This window comes from Pecten maximus, chromosome 11 (genome assembly GCF_902652985.1).
Source record: "Pecten maximus chromosome 11, xPecMax1.1, whole genome shotgun sequence".
Taxonomy (NCBI): domain Eukaryota; kingdom Metazoa; phylum Mollusca; class Bivalvia; order Pectinida; family Pectinidae; genus Pecten; species Pecten maximus.
The window spans coordinates 13,446,939-13,471,354 of NC_047025.1; the positions used below are offsets into that span (position 1 = coordinate 13,446,939).

At 36.8% G+C, this 24,416-nt stretch overlaps 2 protein-coding genes across 2 annotated transcripts; both read left to right on the forward strand.

The window, feature by feature from the left end:
- Window positions 1-2,259: 2,259 nt before the first annotated feature.
- LOC117338450 lies at window positions 2,260-11,664 on the forward strand. Its single transcript, XM_033899803.1, has 6 exons — window positions 2,260-2,278; window positions 2,614-2,788; window positions 3,467-3,702; window positions 4,322-4,609; window positions 6,546-6,700; window positions 11,608-11,664. The coding sequence occupies exons 1-6, from the start codon at window positions 2,260-2,262 to the stop codon at window positions 11,662-11,664; spliced, it is 930 nt and encodes a 309-aa protein (XP_033755694.1).
- Window positions 11,665-16,122: 4,458 nt separating this feature from the next.
- Window positions 16,123-18,259, forward strand: LOC117338451. The gene is made up of 2 exons (XM_033899804.1): window positions 16,123-16,257; window positions 17,819-18,259. Exons 1-2 carry the CDS (start codon window positions 16,123-16,125, stop codon window positions 18,257-18,259), a joined length of 576 nt encoding a protein of 191 aa, XP_033755695.1.
- The last annotated feature ends 6,157 nt before the right edge of the window (window positions 18,260-24,416 follow it).

The window sequence follows — 24,416 nt, forward strand, 5'->3', positions numbered from 1 at the left end:
TGGCCGCAATGGCCGCCATCTTGAAAAACACATTTTAAACTTCTCCAGTTCCATTGGTGCCATTGAGCTGGAAGTGGGTGAGCATGTCAAGGAAGGCGAGCCAACATAGTGTTGTTATTTTTTCGGCCTCGTAAAAACTTTGAAATGGCGGCCATTTTGTAACATGATTGCGCAATCATGGTTTTCCTGAACAACACCTATTTCAAACTTCTTCTCAAATTCCACCAGTGGGATTCAGCTCTAACTTACCAGAAATGATCATGAGATGGTCCTTACCAAGTGTTGTTATTTATCGGGTTGGCCAGAAATCCAAGATGGCCGCCATCTTGAAAAACACATTTTAAACTTCTCCAGTTCCACTGGTGCCATTGAGCTGGAAATTGGTGAGGATGTTAAGGAAGGAGGGCCAACAAAGTGTTGTTATTTTTGGGCCTAGTAAAATCATTGACTTGGCAGTCATGGCGGCCATTTTGTAACATGATTGTGCAAGTATGGTTTTCCTGAACAATGCCTATTTCAAACTTCTCAAATTCCACCAGTGGGATTCAGCTCTAACTTACCGGAAATTATCCTTAGATGGTCCAGACCAAGTGTTGTTATTTATTGGGTCGGTCAGAAATCCAAGATGGCCACCATGGCCAACAGTTCCACTATGTACTTGCTACAGAGAATACATACTACAACAATATAAGGGTTTTAATTTAGAGGCAGATGACCGTTAAGGCCCCTGGGCCTCTTGTTGTAGGCTTCATCATTTTTCTGTGCATTTTGGCATTGATTCATTTCCCTGTTCAAAAGTGGATTTCATCAGTAAAAATTGTGCATGGTGCTGATATCTGAAAGAAGGAATGTCCCTCTAAAGTCTTATTAACTGCCAGGGTCATTTAAGAACATACATAATGTCAGTACCTGACAAAGGCACCCTATATGAGCCAGTCAGTTTTGAACTATAACCAGTCCTTGTATGTTTTGACATTGAGTACAAAAGATTGTTTTTAATTTCCTTTTTATAAATTTCGGGCAATAATTTTGTGAAATAAACAGTTACTCTACTTACCAATAGAAATCTGATCTATAACACTCTCAACAGTATAATATGACAATAATTTTATTAACATTGCTGTCAATAGGACGTTAAACAAAATAAACCAAACCAAACCAATTAACATTGCAAAGGAATTATTTTTCAGATAAATTTCATTTAAAATTTAATCATTATTTTTGGTCTACATATTTGCCATGTTGATCTATGTTTATTTCTGCTGACTAATGTAGACTAACTACACACGTACTAAGAGCCTGCATTTCATAAACGATAAAAATCTAGGGTTATCACATGGGCTTATTCATATATAGCCTAGTAGGTCTTTTACTCCAACACATTATAAATCATTGCATGATCGTAAGAGGCGACTAAACTTGGGATCTTATCTTTTCTCTTCTTTCTTAACAATTTTCTTCTTCCTAATGTCTCCCTTGACAATGCCTCACTTTTGGCCTTTAGTTGAGCGTTCGCCCCTGTGAGGAAGGCTTTTGGTTCTGTCCCCTGGCCGAGACATACCAGAGTCTTTAAAAATGGTAGTTGCTACTCCTGCTTATCGCTCAGCATATTTGGAGTGGAACGACTGGTTCGCCCGTTGTCAGTATAATGTGACCGGGTGGGATGTGCTGCTGGGTGTCTTCGGCAGTATGCTTCTTACGAACATACCGCAGCCTCCCAAAACACATATACGCACTCACCACGTACACGCATACATGTCGCACGCACGGGGGCCGTCCTTAAATGACCTTAGCTGTTAATAGGACGTTAAACAAAATAAACCAAACCAAACCAAACATTTTAAATCGTTACTAGCCCTGTGCTGTAGCTAATAATATAACCTACTTCTAATAAACAATGCGAGTCAGACACATATGATATATCGCATCTGTAACTAACCATAAAAAACTGGGACGTAACTGACAGGCACTTGTTTCCATTGCATAGGCCGAGTTGACTTTCGGCATGTTATTGTTTACAATGTAGAAATCAAGTGCCTGTGACGTAAGCCTATCGTTAACGCTGAGAAAATAAATCGATAATCCGGCCTAAATATTTACGATAGAATCGATCATAATTAACACAGTGCTGATGCTATCGGCAAATGCCTACTTTTGATCAGATCAGACTGGAACCGCATACAAAAATAGTGGCTATACTGAGTTTACTTCCAACGTACTCGCGTGTCTTGTTGTGTACAATACATAGGTCAGACGTGAATGGAGTCGGTGACATACGGTAATTCCCGATCGGTTACGGACGACATGATAAGAATAAAAGCGAAAAAATACCGCTGTTTTGTTATTCATTTTTCGTCTGAAAACAAACGTCATATAAAGCTAATGTTAAAACACTATAGTGAGACTTTGGTGTTGATATTTGTTCAAGATTATTTGCCCATGGGAATACTACATCCGGATTTGAGCCATTCCGGTTCCGGTTTTTGGACCATACGATTTTCTTTGTTCGTATGTATGGGAAGAGAGGCAACTTTTGTTGAAGGTACTGTTTCCCAGTATTTAGAGAGCTTCGGCGCCTTAAAGCTGTGCTCTTATTATTTTTTATGTTAACAGCATACCCACCAACAAGGCAAAAGCGGCAGCTTACATTCCTCAGCTCCAATTTAAACTGGAATGATGCGTCCTTATATTGCTCTCAGGAACATGGTGGCAGCCTGCTGGAACACTCCTCACATGCCACAGAGGAAATGGTGTCTAGATACTCAAATGGAATCTGGTCAGGCAGGTGGTAAGTATTATTGCAGTTCTTTAACGACAAAGCCTCGAGTAAATTAATGTAATTCGATTTATTACAAGCGTAATTTTATATCCCATAAAAGTTCAGATTAACAGGAGCGAGACCATGCTAGAGAATTCGAGTCCCCCATCGAATGTGAAATGAGAAGCCAAGAATGAAAGTATGTTTTTTCTTTGATCAAAAGCATGGCCTCCTCTTGATACATGAGTTGACACAAGTCACAACGTCACACCCAGTTTGACTCATGCCCCAAGTTAAAAGTTTCAGTGACAATTGTTACCAGAAACTCTTTTTTTTCATGGAAGTGAAAGGTCAATGTGAACTAATCTTGATCCATGGCACACCAACTTGCCAAGTTCCAGTGACAAGTGCAGTGTAATAGGTCAAAATATAGGTAAAAGTGACTTAATTTTGGTACATTACAAACCGCCTTATTTAAAGGAACATATGCCTCAAGTATAGATCCAGCTTGGAGATGTAGTTCGGAAATGATTAAATGCGGAAGGACGCAACGCAAAACTTAAGCACCGGTTGGAGAGACATGGATTAGATTGTATAATATTGCGTTACCAAGCATTGAAATTTGTATAGATGTCCTTTTTTTGGGAAGTGTATATATTTGGCGATATCGATAGATTTTTTTCTCTCAATCAGGTTTTATCGTTTCAGGGGGAATGATTATTGGCTGGGACTATATATACAGGATATGTCCGGTCCAGTATATGAGTGGGATGGAACTTGTGAAGTTGCGAGTACGAACTCATACAATCACTTCGAGGGGTCGCCCCCGTCTTCGGGTGACCTAGACAGCACGAAAAAGTGTGCAGTAGCAAAGAAAGATACCTTAGAATGGCGGTTCGAAAAATGCAGCATCGAATACGTCGCAATATGTCAGACAATTCTTGGTAAGTTGAACCGCAATGCAAAACTCTGAAAAGGAGAAAACTGAAACTTTCATCTCTTTTTTTTCCACGCGAACCGAGTGCCCGAGTGAGTCCTTCTTGTTCTGCCAGTTTGTTTTGACCATAATTTCTGAACGTAATGAACTTTCATTCAAATATGTAGGATGGCCTGCTGTGTCATTACGACCAATGCCAAGGTCAAATTAAAGTTTGTCTTATTTTGCTTCAAAGATCAAAGTATGTCTTGCAAGTTACGGTATCAGTCATTGCACTTTCGATCGGTGTTGGAATATTACCAGATATATCAACAATGCAAAATTCACACTAGGCTTGTTTCATTTATGATATAAGCATAGTCTATATTGCACATGGTATTTCGATACTTTTATCGAGACGGGGCAAATTTATACACTCTTGCAGTATGTTTTGCAATGACGAATGCACTCTCAGTATGTTACACCTTGGGAAATTAAGATTAAAACAAGTTTGTGGTTTCGGAAATGTTGTGATGTATGAAGTTTTAGAAAAATCGTTTTTGTTATATATTTTTAAGAAAATATCAATGGTAGAATATTTATTACTTCTGTAAGATAATTTCCTATTTTATTTCGATATTTTCTAGGACAATGTACATACGAAAGAGACATACCTGTCGGAGCTTGTGTAACCGTTACAGTTAACAGTCTGAAGATAACAGCTGCCGACAGGGATGCTTGTGAAGCATACTGCTCAAGTATAAATGCAGATGATCAAGCGAATGGGGAGTGTTGGGCGGTAACCTTCTACACGACAACAAAGTACTGTGCCCCTTCGATAAGTCGAAAACCTTATGACTTCGATACTTCAGGCTCCAAATACAGCTCTTCTTGTAACGACAATTCTTTGGTCAGCTGGAAAAGATGTTTTGAAGGTAATGCTTTATTTATTATTCGTTTTTCATTTGAAACGAAATTTGGGCCCACGAAAATATTCCTATTTAATTTTGCAACAACACATCATATCTAAAAGACAATACTCAGATTCTGTGACACTTCTCTGTTCCATTCATTCTGTAGCGCAATACAGCACTTTTGAGGGGTCCTTGGCCTTATTTGTAACAAGAGAATCTCAGGTTGTCGATATCCCTTAACGATGGACGCAAAATAGAATATATTAACCTGTCTATATGGATGGCTTGTAGTTTATTTACCTAAACAAAGGAAACGCACAACGGATCTTGAATGATGTTCGTATCAGATCAAATTAATCTGATGGAATTTCAAGAAAGATTGGTAACAAAATTTTCATACGAATTCCAATCCCAAATTAACAATCAATATATCTATTTATTGCATTTTTACCAGTGAAATATAGAAATTTATCAAACTAATAAAACTTGTATTTTCACTGCAGCGATGAGCAGTGAAAATATAATATTTTGCAGTGAAAATAGAAGTTTTGCATTGAAAATAGAAGTTTAACGTTTTTGACCAATCAGAGAGGACCTCGTTGAAACATGCAGATTTTTCCAATCGAAGTGGAGATAGATAAATTGGTTATTTTGCTGTATTTCTGAAATTTTCAGACTAGTTTTTGACAAAATACTCACTTGACGTTAGCTATTCATGCACAGATTCTCCTATAACAGCCTTTCAAAATGACGCCGTCAAGTTGATGTGAAGTAACGTCACAAAGAGATAACGTCATAACCGATTCCCGCACTTTTTGACACTATTAATTTTTCCATGTTTTTAATTCTGTTTTTAAGTTGATGAAATGCAATAAAAAGAAAACTGAAATGTTTCCCGTTAAATATAATATATATTTCACTCGTATGACAGAATATTTCGATATCGATGTTCTGTCATACTCGTGAAATATATGTTATATTAAATGGGAAACCATTCCATTTCCTCTATATATTATAAAGCTTTTAATTAAGAATCGATAAATCGAGCATTAAAATCGGTGTACTTGTTAATACGTGTAAACATAAATTGTCATTTCATTTTGCGGAATATGTATGTACAATTTATAACGTTGATATATTTTGTTGAAGTATAGGAAGTTTGTATAAATTTGTTGTCTGCACAGATATGAATACAGATTATCTGAAAGTTGTTGGTTTGTATCGGAAGATTCGAGTAACCTTAATCACTTTTGAATTTGAATTAATCATGAGTGTGCCAATATATATTTACAATTTTCTTTTGCCCATTTTCTAATAAGTCCGTTAAGGACGTATAACTAACTTACGAACATAATACGATGCATATTTAACTCGCCCCCAATCAATTTCTAAAGTATACTGAATGTATATATTGCAGATCCAGGAGAGATTAATTCTTATCAGAGCTCCGGTTCAGGATCAGACACTCCCATCCCAAAATGTAACGCAGTACCTCTTACTACAACTACGACAACAACTACTACAACAGAACCACCGACAACAACTACGCCAACGACTACAACTACGACACAAACAACCACAACTTCAACACCGACAACCACAACTACAACACCGACAACCACAACTACTACACCAACAACCACAACAACTACACCGACAACCACAACAACAACACCGACAACCACAACAACAACACCGACAACCACAACTACAACACCGACAACAACAACTACTACACCGACGACATCTACAATACCGACAACCACAAGTACAACATCAACAACTCCGTCACCAACAACCACAACTACGTCACCAACAATAACTACGTCACTGACAACCACAGCTACGTCACCAACAACCACTACTAAGCCATTGACATCTACGTCACCTACATCAACAACTACGTCATCGACAATAACATCTACAGTTTCGTGCGTTTGTCGTTGCATATTAATAGGAAATATATCATTGGAAGAAAAAATAGCCAGGCTTCAGGAAGAACTTACAGTGGACATAAAACAAACATCGTCGTACATCCGTAAACATATCAGTGCCTCTGACGAACGACCAAGCGCCAAAGGTATAGGTATGGTCCTAGGAGCGGGCATGTTAGTAAGTGTCTTCGGGGTGATAGTTTTAGGGGATGTTGTAAAACTTTTTCGCTTTATCGGCAGATTCAAGAGTTCCTTAAACGAAGTATGACAATTCTTTATTTTTTTTCACTTTTTGACTTTTTATTACAACACATTGGCAATCTTATTGTTACGGTATATTATTTTCTGTACCTGCATCAAAGTGTATATAAAGTTGGGGTAGACTAACTACATACATCCCACCATGTAAAATGTGTAGTACCACCGCACACAGTTTGAACTGTACATAACATATCACCGCTTTCCTACTTTTGTTTATCACATAATCGACGAGATATCCAGGGAAGTTGCCCGTGTAAATTTTTTTTTCTTTTTTTTTGTGTGTAAAATTTTGCACATGTCACTAGTCAGTAAAAAATCGAATGTTCCGTCATAATATAGACAATGATGTAACGTTATGAACTGTGAATGGCAATACAGAATGGCTGTCTTCACCTGAATATGTCTTTCCAAATTTTTACTTCACAGCCAGTCAAAATGTACAATTTCTGGCTTATGTGATACAAAGTATCTTATTTGTTTTTCATGAAACCCTTAGAAGTTTTACTCGTTTCATAAAAATCTAAAATGAAATGAAAACTCATTTAAGATTCTATAGGTATTAATGGTTTTATAGGATAAAATAGTGTTTATCTTTAGTTTTACCTTGTTTTTATTTCAAAATAAATCAAAAATGTTGTTAAAACAATCCTTAAAAAAAGTAGCAAATTTGAAAAATTACCATAGACAGTTCTGTAAATTGGTCACCACACAAACCGATCATGATTTTTTGAGAACAAATGCGACAGTAAAACTGTCGTTGATAATTTCTCTAAATCTGAATTTCTGGATTACTGTATGAAATATATTTGTTCTTATTTTCATATCCATATTTAACTATGAAATGTTAAGTGTTCGCATTGAGTACAGAAGCGCATATTGTATACTTTTCGACACAAGAGGTAATCTTTGTATTTACCTTATAATTGCATGTAAAAGTGTTCACTAACAGCATGGTTAAAATCGGTATCAAGACGCCCAGCACTTAACCAAGTAAGTGTGAAAGGGAATCATGAAGATGTTCAGATAGAGAGACAGAATGCTACATTACTTGTTTTTCACAATAAATTATGAATAAAAGAGAACGGTAAAGTATGCTATTAGAGAGTGGTAATGACTGATAAATACATATAATAGAAGCAGAAATCAACAATAACGAAACAAAAATAAAGCAAATGCAAAAGAACAACAACAAATGATGAAATAGCTCGGTGCGAAGGGCACCATACTGTTATGTTATATAATATGAATGTTATAGACTGTTATATACACCTAATATTACCCGCTAACGATAACTTATAAAGATTGTTATATACACCTAATACCACCCGCTCACGATAACTTATATAGATTGTTATATACACCTAATATTACCCGCTAACGATAACTTATATAGATTGTTATATACACCTAATATTACCCGCTAACGATAACTTATATAGATTGTTATATACACCTAATATTACCCGCTCACGATAACTTATATAGATTGTTATATACACCTAATATTACCCGCTCATGATAACCTATATAGATTGTTATATAAACCTGATATCACCCGCTCACGATAACTAATATAGACTGTTATACACACCTAATACCACCTGGTAACGATAACTACTATATACTTTGTTATATACATCTTATATCACTTGGTAACGATAATTAATATAGGCTGTTATATACATCTAATATCACTTGGTAACGATAACTACTATATACTTTGTTATATACACCCAATATCACTTCGTTACAATAACTAATGTAGACTGTTATACACACCTAATATCACTTGGTAACGATAACTAATATAGGCTGTTATATACATCTAATATCACCTGGTAACGATAACTAATATATATAGGCTGTTATATACATCTAATATCACCTGGTAACGATAACTCATATATATAGGCTGTTATATACATCTAATATCACCTGGTAACGATAACTAATATACATAGGCTGTTATATACATCATATATCACCTAGTAACGATAACTAATATATATAGGCTGTTATATACATCTAATATCACCTGGTAACGATAACTAATATACATAGGCTGTTATATACATCTAATATCACTTGGTCACGATACCTAATATATATAGGCTGTTATATACACCTAATATCACTTGGTAACGATAACTAATATATATAGGCTGTTATACACACCTAATATCGCTTGATAACGATAACTAATATAGGCTGTTATATACATCTAATATCACCTGGTAACGATAACTAATATATATAGACTGTTATACACACCTAATATCACCTGGTAACGATAATAATATATATAGGCTGTTATATACATCTTATATCACTTGGTAACGATAACTAATATATATAGGCTGTTATATACATCTAATATCACTTGGTAACGATAACTAATATATATAGGCTGTTATATACATCTAATATCACTTGGTAACGATAACTAATATAGACTGTTATATACACCTAATATTACCTGGTAACGATAATTGATATAGACTGTTATATACATCTAATATCACCTGGTAACGATAACTAATATATATAGACTGTTATATACACCTAATATTACCTGGTAACGATAATTGATATAGACTTATATATACCTAATATCACTTGGTTACAATAACTAACATAGACTGTTATATACACCTAATATCACCTGGTAACGATAACTAATATATATAGGCTGTTATATACATCCAATATCACTTGGTAACGATAATTAATATAGACTGTTATATACATCTAATATCACTTGGTAATGATAACTAATGTAGACTATTAGCCCTCGACCAATATCAGACCTCGGGCTAAAGCCCTAGGTCTGATATTGAGTCTTTGGGGCCGATATGGATTCTCTATATATCACTTAGTAACCGTAACTTATATATACTGTTATACATACCTAATATCACCCGCTAATGATAACTATTATAGACTGTTACACATATCTAATATCATTTGATAACAATAACTAATATAGTTTGTTACATACACCTAATATCACTTGGTTACAATAACTAATACAGTGTACAGTTATACACACCTAATATCATCTGCTAACGGTAACTAATATATACACACCGAATACCTTTTGGAGATGTCTGTTTTGTTACAATTTCACATGTAATACAGTGTATATTCCCCATGCACATATTTTGATAAATAAGAAAATGATAATAACAAGCATGTTCGTGGAATGTATATCCCCTTACATATTGTAGGTAAACATATTAGGTGATTATTAAACATGTAATAATAGCTCGACAGAATGATAATGTCTGTTGAGCCTTAATGTATTGTTTGAAACTCGAAGAAAAAATTAAAGCCTTATGCAGAAGTTAAATGTTTTTTGAACATGTATTGCTGCATAAAGGAAACTGATTTTATTACATTTTTACCAGTGAAATATCAAAAATTATTCATTCTATAAAAGTGATATTTTTATCATATTTTTCACTAGTGAAAAATATCACTTTTGCTGATTTGACCAATCAAACTAATGATTAGAAAATACCAAAATAATTGACCAATCAGAAAGCCCGACATATATGTCAGCACCTGGACAGGGAGAACTACTTTTTTTGTATGCAAACTTTCGCTGTAAGCCTAGTTAGCATACGGGGTAGGTTTTTCGTTGATAAAAAATGTAATAAACAGGATATCTAACAGTGTCTTCAGTAATACCAAATATATTTCACTCGTGTGGCTAATATTTTGATATTTTTCACTCGTGCTGCGCACTCGTGAAAAATATCAAAATATTAGCCCCACTCGTGAAATATATTTGGTATTACTGAAGACACTGTTAGATATCCTCTATATCTTCTCATCTGCCAATACCAAACCCTGTCACAAATCGGCCTGAGCCCTTAATACATTGAATCCTGTCGATAAACATGTGGGAGAAATATTTAACGGTAAATGACAATGTATTTCATAAATCAAGGGAAAATAACACAAAGTTTGATGATAATCTGATGATATGTGTGGGAGTTATTGTATAGAAACAGTAGAAAATTTTTAAAGAAATCGTTAACAATGGGCCATAACTCAAAATAACGTCGGGCAAAAGTGGCAATCGAACCTGACCTATTCTATAAGACATTTAACCTTGTCTTCAAGTTTAAAGACAATCCAGCGGTAGTATTATTGAGGACAGGAAATAACGTTTTAAGTTAATCATGGGGTCATAACTCCATCCGGCAAAAATGTTATTAAACTTGACCGAGCCCTTAAGACATTTAAACTTGTCACCAAGTTTGAAGAAAAACATTTAATATTTTCGGCAGTTATTACATGGAAACGACAGAAAAAATCTTGTTAGTTAATCGAAGAGCCCTAATTCCGTCAAATATCCGATAAAATGGAAATCGCACTTGGCGGAGCCCTTAGGCATTTAACCTTGTTTGAAGAAAATCCGTTAACAGTTGTTACACGGAAGAAGGATAACAGACGGCCGGACGGACAAATCAAAATAAATATCCCCCCAAAACCGTCCCGGTTGGTTTGACTTAATATTGTTCAACGTCCTATCAACATGTGTAGAACTCTTATGTTCTGTCTGAAAGGCAGAAACTGTTTGGGATAACATGCGAACATGATGGTGATAAAAAGTTTAGTAGGCTTTGTTATGTACGTAAAGGTCTTTAATGTCATGTTCAATGTTCATTATTTAATCTGGTTTCTTGTGACTAGTATTATTGTCGTGGCATACCAAAGTCACATTTAAACTTACTACCCCAAGAATATGTATTATAATATCAGAATTTTATTAGCTTGATGGTGTGCTTTCGCTTTAAGATAGTTCTATTTTTGTAGAAAGTTGACAAAATGGTGCTTTCAACACAGAGGATGAAAGTCGAGTCCAACAAATAAATATATTTCTATTCTAGTTGACTTTGGAGATGTTGACGACGGTTTGCTTTTAATGATATTTTTACATGTAAACGTGACCAGTAACGAAGATATCACACTGGAATCTTTGGGCTAGTTTAACTTCCCAAAACGTCGTCCGTTCTCCTTAATCTTGATGTATTGTGATTGTTGCATTTGTAAGTTATTCAGTTCAAAATAAATAAAATGAATTTGATATATGTGGTTGTTTTTTTGTTACTTTTTCTCTATAACAATAGATATGAAGGTATGTACGTTTTCATTGTTACTGTTTATCTATGACAATAGATATGGAGATATGTGAGTTTTATTTGTTACTTTTTATCTATGACAATATATATGGAGATATGTGGCTTGACGTTGTTATTTTTTATCTATGACAATAGATATGGAGATATGTGGGTTTTCATTGTTACTTTTTATTGTGGCTTTTCTGTGTTACTTTTTATCTATGTCATTAGATAAAGAGACATCTGTGTTACTTTTTATCTATGACAATATATATGTAGATATGTGGCTTAACGTTGATATTTTTTTTTATCTATGACAATGGATATGGAGGTATGTAAGTTTTCTTTGTTACTTTATATCTATGACGATAGATATAGAGATAAGTTGGTTTTCTTTGTTACTTTTTATCTATGACAAGAGATATGGAGACATGTGTTTTCTTTGTTACTTTTTTTTATCTATGACATTGTCTGACATTGTACTGTTCACATAAAAACCACAAGAACACGGTAAATAATATTTCTAAGCTGATATAGTAACCACACCTATTTATATATGCATCTTTAGTTAAACTTTTCTCTTAAATGTAACCTTAATTATTGTTGTAATTTGATATATTTTATTTTGATAGAGATCCTAGTTGACGTGGATTTCTCATCGTGTCACTCCAGATCAAACTCTTTTAGATATGATATCTCTCCCTTATATCATTACTTATATAAATGAATATAGCAGTCACCTGATTAACGGTGCTCTAGACAGAAACACGTTTACTGCAATGTCAGTAGTCGCGACCTGTGCTATAACATCGGCTGTCATGTGTCAAAAAAGATAAGAACAGTATTCAGGACACAACTATACGACTTTGACAGCCCTTTCATAATCCATAAATGCTCGCCATGTTGGTAGAGTTTGTTTTGATATTTTGTCTGTCCGATTCTATCGGAATCCTTAACGGTGAGAACATTTACCCGGAAAATAATTGAAGATATTGGAAGAACATCGAAGCCTCTGTTTACCGGAAAATAGAAGCCATGGAACTTCGGCTGTCTGGAAAGGATGAACGTATTAGACAGATAGAATCTAACTTGGAAAATCGGAAGACTGAAGTGACTGAGCTAAATCGAAGGATGACATCACAGGAACATGAAATATTACACAAGGATGCCATTGTCGAACGATTAGAAAAGAGAGTGAAAGATTTAGAGATGCTGGTGATGTTGGACTCTTATCCACAGGAAACGGAAAGGGGATCACACGGGCAGTTCATCGAACATTTGAGAACATTGCAGGATAACGATGTCAATCAGCTCCCGTCTCACATTGGCGCATCCACATCATTAAGACAAAGTGTCCAATCTCCGTTGCCTGTCAATGAAACCCAAGAGTCGTCACTACGCCAAAATACAAGGTCCTACTCGCAATCAGGGAACAGAACCCAGAAGAACCCATCCGTCAGGAGTCATAGAGAGAAGGAGTCTTTGACAACAGCCACATTCCATGGAGTTCGACAAAGACGTAAGTATATCAAAAAGGTAAACAAAAAATGAAAAACTAATGCATATTTTCTCTGTTACAAGCCGATCAGTTACTTGTAATTGTGAGCTGATAAGGACTTGTTCCTAAAGTAACGTTGCCGTCTTACTACAAGCTAGTAACCTCGCTGTAGAACACGTAGAATGGTTCACTATGGAAGTCGCTGTATATCATCACGGGTCGCTGGACAGGCCAGGATAAAGTGATGATATAGCAGTCGAATACTTGTCCAAAAGAATATACTGGCTAAGTGTCCTAGCTAAAAGCCCAGAGCACTAAGGAAACTGGCACTACTTACGTAGAGAATACTGGATCCGTTAAAAACAGACGACGTCTTACACACGTGTGGTCCCGCGGCCGACCAGGTGTGAAGAGACGCTTACACGGTTCACGGGGTTGATCTTTATCTGATACGGGCCAGTTAACCGTTACGCACTTCCGGCGTAAACAATCAGGTCAACTCGGCCCGAGACACTACATTCCTCCCAACTTTATAATGAAAGTCCTTGATGGTCGGAGGCTTCGTAATGGTAATATAAAGATCTTCCGAGTCCTGATCAAATTCCTATATAAATTGACTCCGCACACTAAAAGCGTTGCGATGAAGTCACTCTGGGTACTGCTGGTGTTTGGTTCCTCAAAAATGGAGGAATAAGTAGGGATAAAATCCCTTGCAGTAAAATCGTGGGTTAAGGTGTGGATTGTCTCTAAAAAGACACACAACCCTGTAAAATACATGGGTGTAATCCTGACCTTGATGGCAATGATATGATAAAACACACCATCTGAGTTTACAAACTTTTCTATTCCACCAGTAGTACTTAGCTTCTGCGGAGGCTAGAAATAGCTCTCCTTGTCCAGGTTCTGATCCATCCAGTAGATGTTTCCGGATAAACTGGAGGTCTGTATCTTTTTCTTGTTCATCTTCGAGTTCACGTTAAGTGAACCCCCAACAAGATGGCGTCTCTGCAGTAGCTTCTTTTGCTAGCTGGACTGTACACATCCTAACCTGGAGCTGGTTGTCTAGAAGTTCTATATCGAAACTTGATCCATCCTTGTGATGTTCCACTGATAAAGTGGACAAACTGTCATCTTTAAGTCGTCTGTCATGTCTACCACAATCAGGATGTGGATAGTCAAGGAAAACGGAGGAAGCCCTATTTACCTGATGACTCCCCGGAGTTTGACTCGCAGAAGGTGGTTGGCCAATACAAATGGCCCTGTCATCTTTAAGCCGACTGGCATGGCTACCGCAATCAGGGTGTGGATAACCAAGGAAAACCGGAGTAGCCCTATCTACCTGATGACTACCCGGAGTTTGACTTGCAGCAGGTGGTTGGGTCGAACTGGCATCTTTAAGTCCACTGTCATGGCTACCACAATCAGGGTGAGGATAACCAAGGAAAACCGGAGTAGCCCTATTTACCTGATGACTACCCGGAGTTTGAGTCTCAGAAGATATTTTACTGGCATGCATGTTCAGGGGACACTCAAGAAAACTGGTAGGCTTATTTTCTATACCGGAACCAGCCGTGGCACTTTCGTACGGGCGTTGATCGCTAGCAGGAAGACTGTCATGAGTGCCTTGACATGCAAGATAACTGTCATGTTCACCTGGAGGGTGAACAAGGGCACTCGAACCACTCAAGAATGAATTGACCCCTGGCATGAGTGTCGAGTTAATTGTCCATTTAGGAGGCTCTATAGAGTCCCCTAACCGGCCTTGCGGATTCGCTAATGTGGCCACATTATTGGTACCTGTAAGGTACCCCTTCTCACCGCAAGTATTACTTCCCGTCAGGGCGGTTACGTCGTCTACTTCCAGTGAGAATTTGCCCCACTGTCTATCAGCACGCTTAAAATAATTGCAGCCTCCACAGGGCAAGTTTCCAGGCTTGATTCCAGCTATGTACGATGGGCATGGAGTCGGTTCATCCGGGATTCTGGAAAGCGCGTCCGCATTTCCATGTTTGGTTCATATGGTATTGAGAAAGTTCTTCCATCCATCGTGCGAGCTGTCCCTGCGGCTCCTTAAATCGTAACAGCCATGTTAGACTTGAATGGTCCGTCCCGACGGTAAACTGTCTACCTAAAAGGTAGTATTTAAACTGTCATGTAAATCTCACAATACTAAGCAGTTCCTTCCGACTGGTGTAGTATCCTTTGTTCGGTTGTAAGAGGGAAACTGCTAAAAGCAATGTCTCTCTCAACCCTGTCTTGTACTTGATTCAACACCCCTCCAATTGCTACATCCGAGGCATCTCTATCTAAGATGAATGGATCCTTACTTAGTATTGGGCAACGCTAGGATGGGAGGTTCTGTCAGCGCCTTCTTCGGTCTCTCGAAGGTCTGTTGCTGTTCCATGTCCCAATGAAATTTGTTCTTTCCTGTGAGATTATACAAGGGTTGAGCTAACTCGGCGAAATCCTTGATAAAGGTACGGTGATAATTCACCTATCCGAGAAACCGCTCCATATCTTTAGAGGACGCTGGTAAAGACCAATTAGCTACCGTATTGGTGTCTGTGTCCGACATCGCTATTTGGTCCTTTCCGGCTATTCGACCTAAAAACTTGACTTCCGGTTGGAAAAGTAGACACTTTTTTGGTCATGTTGTCTGAATCTTTCCAACGTTTCTCAAATTATCGAGGTGTTCCCTGAAGGTATGTCCTAATGCTAGGATGTCGTCGAAAAAGAACTGTTTTCCAGGGGAGACCCCGTAAGAGGAGATTCATTGCACAAGAAAATGTGGCGGGAGCGTTAGTCAGACCAAAACCCATACGAACATGTTCAAACAATCCGTATTTTGTAAGAAACGCCGTCTTCTTTCGGTCCGTGTCCTTAATCTTGATTTGCCAATACGCGTTGTAGGCGTCTAGTTTTGAGAACCACGAACTTCCAGCTAGTGTCCAAACAATCCTCTACTAGTGGTAATGGAAAGGTGTCCTTAACAGTGACATCATTGAGCGCTCTGTAATCAATACACCAACGCATTACTATAAGTAAGTTTCAGCTGTAACTCTGGCGATTACTGGTCTGTCATCTCTGATTTCCGTGACAGATGTTGACCACTAACGGAGACATTAAAAAACGAAATATGACTGTTTCGTGTTGATGAAGACCATCGTGGTGAAATTTGTAAATTTTTTATTTGAACCCATGATTATTTGTTGACATGCCTAATGGTTCCGTTGTCACCACCATGGCTCTGGTTTTTAGAATGTGACTTAAACTGGATTTGACCCAGATTTGTATGGCGGGTGTCGTCGGTTTAGCAGAAAACTCTTACTGTTTCGACGCACCTAGAGTTATTCTTGTAATTTATTTTCAATGGTTCCCATGCAAATATTTATTTTTGTATGGACATATTTTCCTCGTGTTAATGATTTAAAGGTAGAATTACGGTTTAGTTTAGTCGGTATTCCGTTATTGTACTCCTAACCACATAAACTGGCCGATATATATACGAGGGTTGACTGATATATTGTGAGCCTCGTATTGAAGAAGGTACTCAAAGATGTTCTTTTTTAGTCCTACAGTTATCGGACTCTTTATGACAGTGTACCCAAGGACTGGTCTCATTTGGTTAGTTTATATCGACCGCAGGCAAAAGTGTATAGATACTGAAGTTGATTATGTTGAAAAATAATACAATATGTCCGTCAAAATTCGAATCCTTCAATACGAGTCTCACAACTTATAAACCAGCCCTTGTATGTGGTATGTATATGCATGTAAATATATACTAGATATATACAGTTAATATAGGGAAATAAATATTGACAATTATGCATGTGGTCATTGCTTCCTCGTTGATCTTCCTCTTGGATATTTTTATTGTTTATTATTATCTTAATTTTTGTTAAATTATATAAACAACATAATTATACATCCCATACATGTATATATGTATAGCCCCTATTGTACACCTAACATGGCTCTATTGTGCCACAGTGCGCTGTTTATGAAAATCTAAAATCTAGACATCAGTATCGTAACCAGATCATCGTTTTTTACTCGAGATGAGTCTGTCGGGTTAGCAAAATCTTCCTTAACTAAAAGAAGTCCCTTAATATAAAGAGGTCCCTTAACTTATTCCCATTGGAAATATTATCGGATTTAAGGGGAACAATATAAGTGAGAAGCTTTAAAAGCTTACTGTTGAGGGATTTCATTAAGCTATGTAATAATAATGAAACTAGGACCTGTACACAGTCATTGATGTGGAGTCAAATCAAACCAAAAGTTGAAAAGTAAATAGTTTAACATATACATGTAGGCGATATTTTATTTGTAAGTGGAATGTATAAAGTCATATATATTTACATTTTGCTTTTCTATTCTATCAAGTGTTTACGTTCCTTGGCAGGGGTCGCCCCAACGTCTCCGATTCCCGAAGCAAACAATTGCATTTCACGTGGCACTTTCGACAAGCAAAGATGTCCATGATAGCACAATTGTGTACGACCAGGTGAAATTGGACACAGGGCACGGATACAACCAAGGGGACGGTATTTACATCGTCCCGGAGGCGGGCACATATGTGTTCACCTGGACATCAATTTGTAATGTTTATGACGTGTTTCAGACTGTCCTCGCGGTCGATGGAGCGCAAAGAGGGTCATCGTTTAAAGATGCACGAGATAGGAATGTAGCCGAGCTCCAACAAACAACGGCTGTTGTTATTCTTGTCTTGAATCAAGGAGATCATGTCTTCATCCGTATGGGGAATGTTTATGATCACGGAACATTTATAAGTCTTCCCATGACGTATGGAGAGTCAACATTTTCAGGCTGGAAACTTGATTAAAGACGGAAGTACAGATTTGTTTTAACCCCAATGGAAATTAAAAAAACACAACATTATCGCCTTATTATTGGTTGATTTTGTCTTTAAACAAAGTATAACCTTGCACGAATCACTTTCCTTAGAAATTCGATGCCATATGTTCATCAAAAGGATAAGTCGGTAGGAAAAACACCCATACATATCTGTATCAATTTTACGACTCTTTTGTTGAGAATGGACTGGAAATTCTTCTTGCTGAGCATAAAATATAAAACATTGAGGTTGGAGGGTTGAATCTACACTCTGCAAGTCTTCACATGGACGTCAATTTGTTCTCTTCATACCCTATTCCAGACTGTCCTCGCGGTCAATGTAGCGAACAGAGAATCATCGTTTATAGATGCACAATAAGTCAACGACTACCTTCAATCAACGGCTGTTGTTATTAAAACCTTGGATCAGGGATGTCATTTCTTCATCCGTATGGGGAGTCCGAATGGACCGGGATATTTATAAGTCATCCCCACTTCAGAGAGTCGACTTTTTCAGGTTGGAAACTTGATTGAGAAAGGAGGCATGCATAAACCTACTGATCAGTTCTAAATATGTCTTCAGACAGAAGGATAACCACGAACCCCCCCCCCCCCAAAAAAAAAATAATAAATAAACAAACAAAAAACCTTATACACTAAGATGTCAATGTTATAGTATTCATTTTAGTTGAGTTTTTATTGGAAATGGTATTTCTACCACAATACGCCGTGTTATTCAACTCTCAGACCATCAGTTAATCATCACAGCTGTTGATTAACAATCTGTTTATGCCACACGTGGTATAAACTCTGTACGTATTTCGATTGGCTAACACGGTGAACTTTGACCCAAGCTGCAATTGTTATTGACGTCATCAATAATCTAATGACGTCACATCACCGGGTCCCGGACGTCACCGGAACACTTTAGTTACATACGCGAAATTATACTTTGCCACGTTTCCCTTTGATTCAAGCCGATATTATTGTGGTAGAAACAGGTCACACGACTCGTGATTGTTGGATATGGAATTTATTTCACACTCGTAAGTTATTTTTTAAAAGTTGCAAAAAACACTCGCTAAAGCTCGTGTCTTTTGTAACTTTTAAAAAATAACTTACTCGTGTGAAATAAATTCCATATCCAACAACCACTCGTTGTGTAACCTCTATGTATTCATTTAGTTTTCTAGAAAGTACAAAAGACCCCAGCACTCTTAAAACAACACAACTATGAGGCATGTACCTGATTTTACCACAACAATATGAATCGGAAGCGGAGGGATTGTGACCTGGTTTGAGTACACATGCGTGTTTTCTGACATGTACATATAACGGCGTAGTCAGACAGACGGACAGACATCCTTTATTTTCTCTTTAACAGAGATTTTATATGTCAAACAGTTTACACTTTATACAATGTGATCTGACATAATATTGAACATAATATATATATCGATTCATACATAGAAAAATAGAAACCAGTCTCCATCTCGTACAACATTCCATTGATATATCTAGACATATTTAATAACAGTGCTTCCCATTTTATATCTGATAAATATACATTTGAGCGATCACCAAGTAAAAAACTACATTGATCTGAATTGCTTAATTCTAATTTTTTTTTTACATACGATATTACTTCTAAAGCAGCATAAATCATTGTATCACGACTTTAATATAAACATGGATATTCTTGTAAGAAATGCAGAACAATATCTGTACTTGTTTTATCACATAATTTGCATCTAACTGCTTCATTTTTACAATATATTGAGTGTTTAAACAATTCTACGAGGTCCCATACATGCAGCTTGGATATTTGCTTAGCTTTGTTTTTAAAATATTGAAAATTGATATAGGATTCAAACCACAAGGATGAAAAGCGATACATAGAAGTTAGTTTGGAATAGTTCTTCCTTTTACACAAGCATCAATAATACTACTGCTGGATTGTAAGTTAGTGGTGAACGTGATCCCAGCGTGCGTTTTCCTGTGAGGCTATTGGAATTTTGTCAGAACTAATTTTACATTTGGAAAAAACATCATTTTGTATAATTGGATAGAGTTATAGTTGAGACGCCAATGAGTAGAATACGTGTACACAATATCAAGCTCACGCTGACGAAGTCCTATTGATGCTGACAATACCGGGGTATCGTCAGCTAGGAGTGCACGTGGTACATGAATGTATTTAACTAATTGTCCATTACCTAGTCTAATTATCTAATTAATTTGCTAGATCGTCAATCATGACAAGGAAACACCAAGCAGAGATAACTCAGTCTTGACTGACACCTTGACCTACGGGGTACATAGGACTTAATTTGCCATCAAAGATGCTTTAACGTCGACAAATGAATCATATAAGATCCTCCAGAATCTACCATTAAATCCTAATCTATCCACTTTATACAGCAGTCCTTTAATCCATACAGTTGAACGGCTTTTTATTGTCAAGAAAAGCTGCGCAAACTTTTGATTTTTTTTCTCAATATAGTAAGAGATATATTCTCTAACAATGTAATATGTTATGCTACCACATTGTTCCCTAAACCCTTGCTGCAATTTATGATGGAAATCGATATCATCACATTTCTTGGTTATCGGAAGAATAAAACTTTTTCTAAAATTTTTGGTAACACGGGCGTTAATGTAATATCTCTATAATTATTATGCTATTAAACATACATACATTTTTTTCCATCATTTTGCTACTGACATATTCCATATGCTCCAATACTAACCCATCATGTCCCCCTGCTTTACCGCAGCTCATTTTAGAAATAGCACGCCTTACTTCAAGTACAGTTAAAGGACGATCACATATGACATCCAAATTATTAAAACTTTCACCACTAATGTTATTTACGGCGTTTTAATATAAACCTCAATGTTTTCATTAAAATGTGGCTGTCTTTCAGGACATGCAAGTCTACTGAAACGCTCGTACTACGCCTGTCTCAAAACATCTGGATCGCGCGATATTTCTCCGTTTACTAACAACTCTCACGAGTGCGACTTTTCCCCCCATAGACTTCTTCCTTCGAACAGCTTTATAAAGGGTTCCAATGTCTACTTCTGCCAATAAACTCCAATTCTGCAAACTGTTTACTGTTTACGTTCGTATTCTTCGTAAGAAATATGTAATTAATTGCGAAAGTTGTTTTCTTTACTAATTTATAATCCGAATAGGATTTGAACTCAAAACCTCTTGGTCGACCTTCGCTAATCCAGAGTAACCCGAGATGTCTCATCATAGCATGCATTGATCTGACCTGACGACAGTTCCTATACGGTTTTAAGTAATGCTTGAATTTCTTTACAGGCAGTGTACGTTTCGCTGCAATGGAAAGCAATTCTACTATAGTTTCTACGTCATTAGGCCGTAAACAAGTATTTTCAATCACTGTGTCAATTGCTTGTTTATAGTTATTTATATCTAACTCTGAACCTTTTTTCCCAATTAATAGAGTAAGTAGGAGTTATAGAATTACCCTTTGTATAACGCGCAGCGTAAGTTGTATAGGTCGATGATCGGATACGTTAAGAAATGTCATCGCATATAAATGCAAATTGATTTTGCCTATTTGACAAACCCATTGCTGTTGAACTTTCCCAAAGTCTAATTCATACGGACATTTAATTCACCAACGAAACACATGCGGACTATATCAAGTTGAGGAAAACAGCAAAATTGCGTATGATACACGAACTCACATTTTACTTGTGTATACGCCAGGTAGAGTATGGATTTGTTACTGAAATAGCTAAAATCGCTATCATGGTCGTTTTACGTGAAAGTACTCCTATCCTTTTCTTTGAAGTAACTTACCGCCTCTTTTCACTCCTTATCACGCCCCTTTTTTGTACCCTAGCTGAGTTCCACTCGACAATATAATAGTATGAACAATCTGTTTGTGTATTATTCCTAAGTCTCTTTTTACCTTCCTGTATTGCTAAATAATACTGTCCGCCTCCACGTAGTGGTTATCTATCAATCAATATTAGAATCTATATATTCTATTGCTTCTTTTTTCTTTGAGCGTTCACATACCATCTAGATAAATGTAAAATCGAGGTTTTATCTCTTTTAATTTCGGTTAAACAAGTTATGGTGAATTGACTATTACTAACCATAGCTTCTTACTTGCTATCACGTGGAGTCCAGCAGTTTCTTCCTTTTCCAGACATTTCCATTTACAATCATTTTAAGTCATCTCATTTCTCTCTGGAGACGGGACAAGACCCTCCTCTTCATTAGCTTCTATACTTTGCAGTTTAGGAATAGAGATACATTGTTAACCCATCTGATGATGGTGGACTATTCAAATCGCCCTGTGTCCGTGATCCAGGGGTCCATCCATAAACAATCATTGCTAACGCTATTTCTTGAGAAGACCAAGAATAATTTTTCTCAAACTTCACATGTATATGTCCCTTGCTGTTCCCATTTCATTTCGAGTCTGATGCAGAAAAAATGGTTCAGAGTTGAAATTTAGCATCAATTGCAATTTCTAATTCACAGAAAGTTTCTTTTGGAAATCTCTTAGATTCTATAAGTAGATTCTCCTTTTTTATCTAATCATTCAAGAACAGAAAAGATCAGTCTTACATAGACACTCAATGGTGTGCGCCAAGATTCCTCTTGCATCCTGATGTATCCTGACAACTTTTGTTTCAAGGTTCTACACTGTTACACTGTTAATAGAGTACCTTTGTCCCTGTAGAAATGCCGTTGCCGTCACCTGGCTGATTATGAATTTTGTCCTCAAGGTCGTCAAAAGATTTCACCACTGCCATCAATGGAGGTCACGTCATAAGTTTTGTAATGGTTCATTTCTTCATTTCTTTTGGTAACATTGTTGCTTGGAATATCTATCTTTCTTTATGTAGTAGATATGTATTGATTCAGCAGTAATACTTACCCAGTAGATTAATATAATCTAACATAGGTCTGTTTCGTGGACAGGGAGACCTCAACCCGAGTGTAAGAGTTTGGTCAGTCAGCACGAGGCTTTCCGAGTGCTGGCCAACGAAACTTTTACACGAGGGTTGAGATATCCTTGTTCGCGGAACAGACCCGTGATTGATTATTTTTCTCACATATTTGCAAGCAATTTAAGTCTTTTATAAAAGTTTTTCATTGCGTCATATTCAATGCTCCTTGGAATGTGGGTCAAAAATAATGACGTCATCATTTACGACTTGGTTACTCAACGTAAAATAATGACGTTATGTTATTGTGAGCAACGTCATATAGCGCGTGCCAGCTGTCTTTACCCCCTGTGTGATTTACCTTTTCCCTGTCAACCGTGGGATAACCCTGTATGTGAAAAATATATATTCCTGTAGGGTAATACCATACATTCTCTACTTAAATTCTCATTAACAGTTACAGTAGCTTGGGTATCTACTTGTCCCAATACTACAGATGGACAGATATCAAGTATAGACAGACATCTGTCCGAATAGTGACGCAGGTTGAGAATATATTAAAATAAATCTTTCATCATTAAATATTATCATACATTATGTTTTTGTTTTTGAATTAAGAATTTAACACATTTCATCTTTGTGACCTTGGAGGTAGGTCAAGGTCATTCAACTCAATAAAATATTCAGTCTGTTATCAAAGCATGTCACTGTCCCAATATCAAGACCTTGTCCCTCTTGGTTACAGAAAAGTTGTTAAGATCTAGATCCAATCTAATTAAAATCTAGATGGTCATTCTTACTACGTTACATGAACATCTAACAACATCCCATAAGGGGTGACGTTCTGATGGCCTTAGAGATGTGCGTATTTCAATTCCAGGGCGAATTGTCAATTTGTCGATGTCATCGAAGCAAACCATTTCGGCACAACATGTATTTTAGATATATGCTTTGTGGGACGAAATGACTTGAAACAAATTGACAGATTCTGCAAGCTATACACTCTATAGTCATGCTGATTTAGACGTATAAAATTCACTCCCAATATTCTGGAAGTAGCCATTTGATTGGCTAATCCAAAAGGTCAAACCGACGTGACCCCTTATTGGATGTTGTTAGATGTCATGTAACGTAGTGAGAATGACCATCTAGATTTTAATTAGATTGATCTAGATCACTCATTTGAACACATTACACAGCCCTTC

What these genes read in the sequence shown, in the direction of transcription:
- LOC117338451 (XM_033899804.1), top strand. Translation starts at nt 16,123, where the DNA reads ATGCTAGGATGTCGTCGAAAAAGAACTGTTTTCCAGGGGAGACCCCGT. An exon ending in GTTCAAACAATCCGTATTTT is followed by an intron (nt 16,258 to 17,818) that starts GTAAGAAACGCC and finishes GTTCCTTGGCAG; the next exon opens with GGGTCGCCCCAACGTCTCCG.
- LOC117338450 (XM_033899803.1), top strand. An exon ending in CTGGAAAAGATGTTTTGAAG is followed by an intron (nt 4,610 to 6,545) that starts GTAATGCTTTAT and finishes GCATATTAATAG; the next exon opens with GAAATATATCATTGGAAGAA. An exon ending in TCCTAGGAGCGGGCATGTTA is followed by an intron (nt 6,701 to 11,607) that starts GTAAGTGTCTTC and finishes CTATTTTTGTAG; the next exon opens with AAAGTTGACAAAATGGTGCT.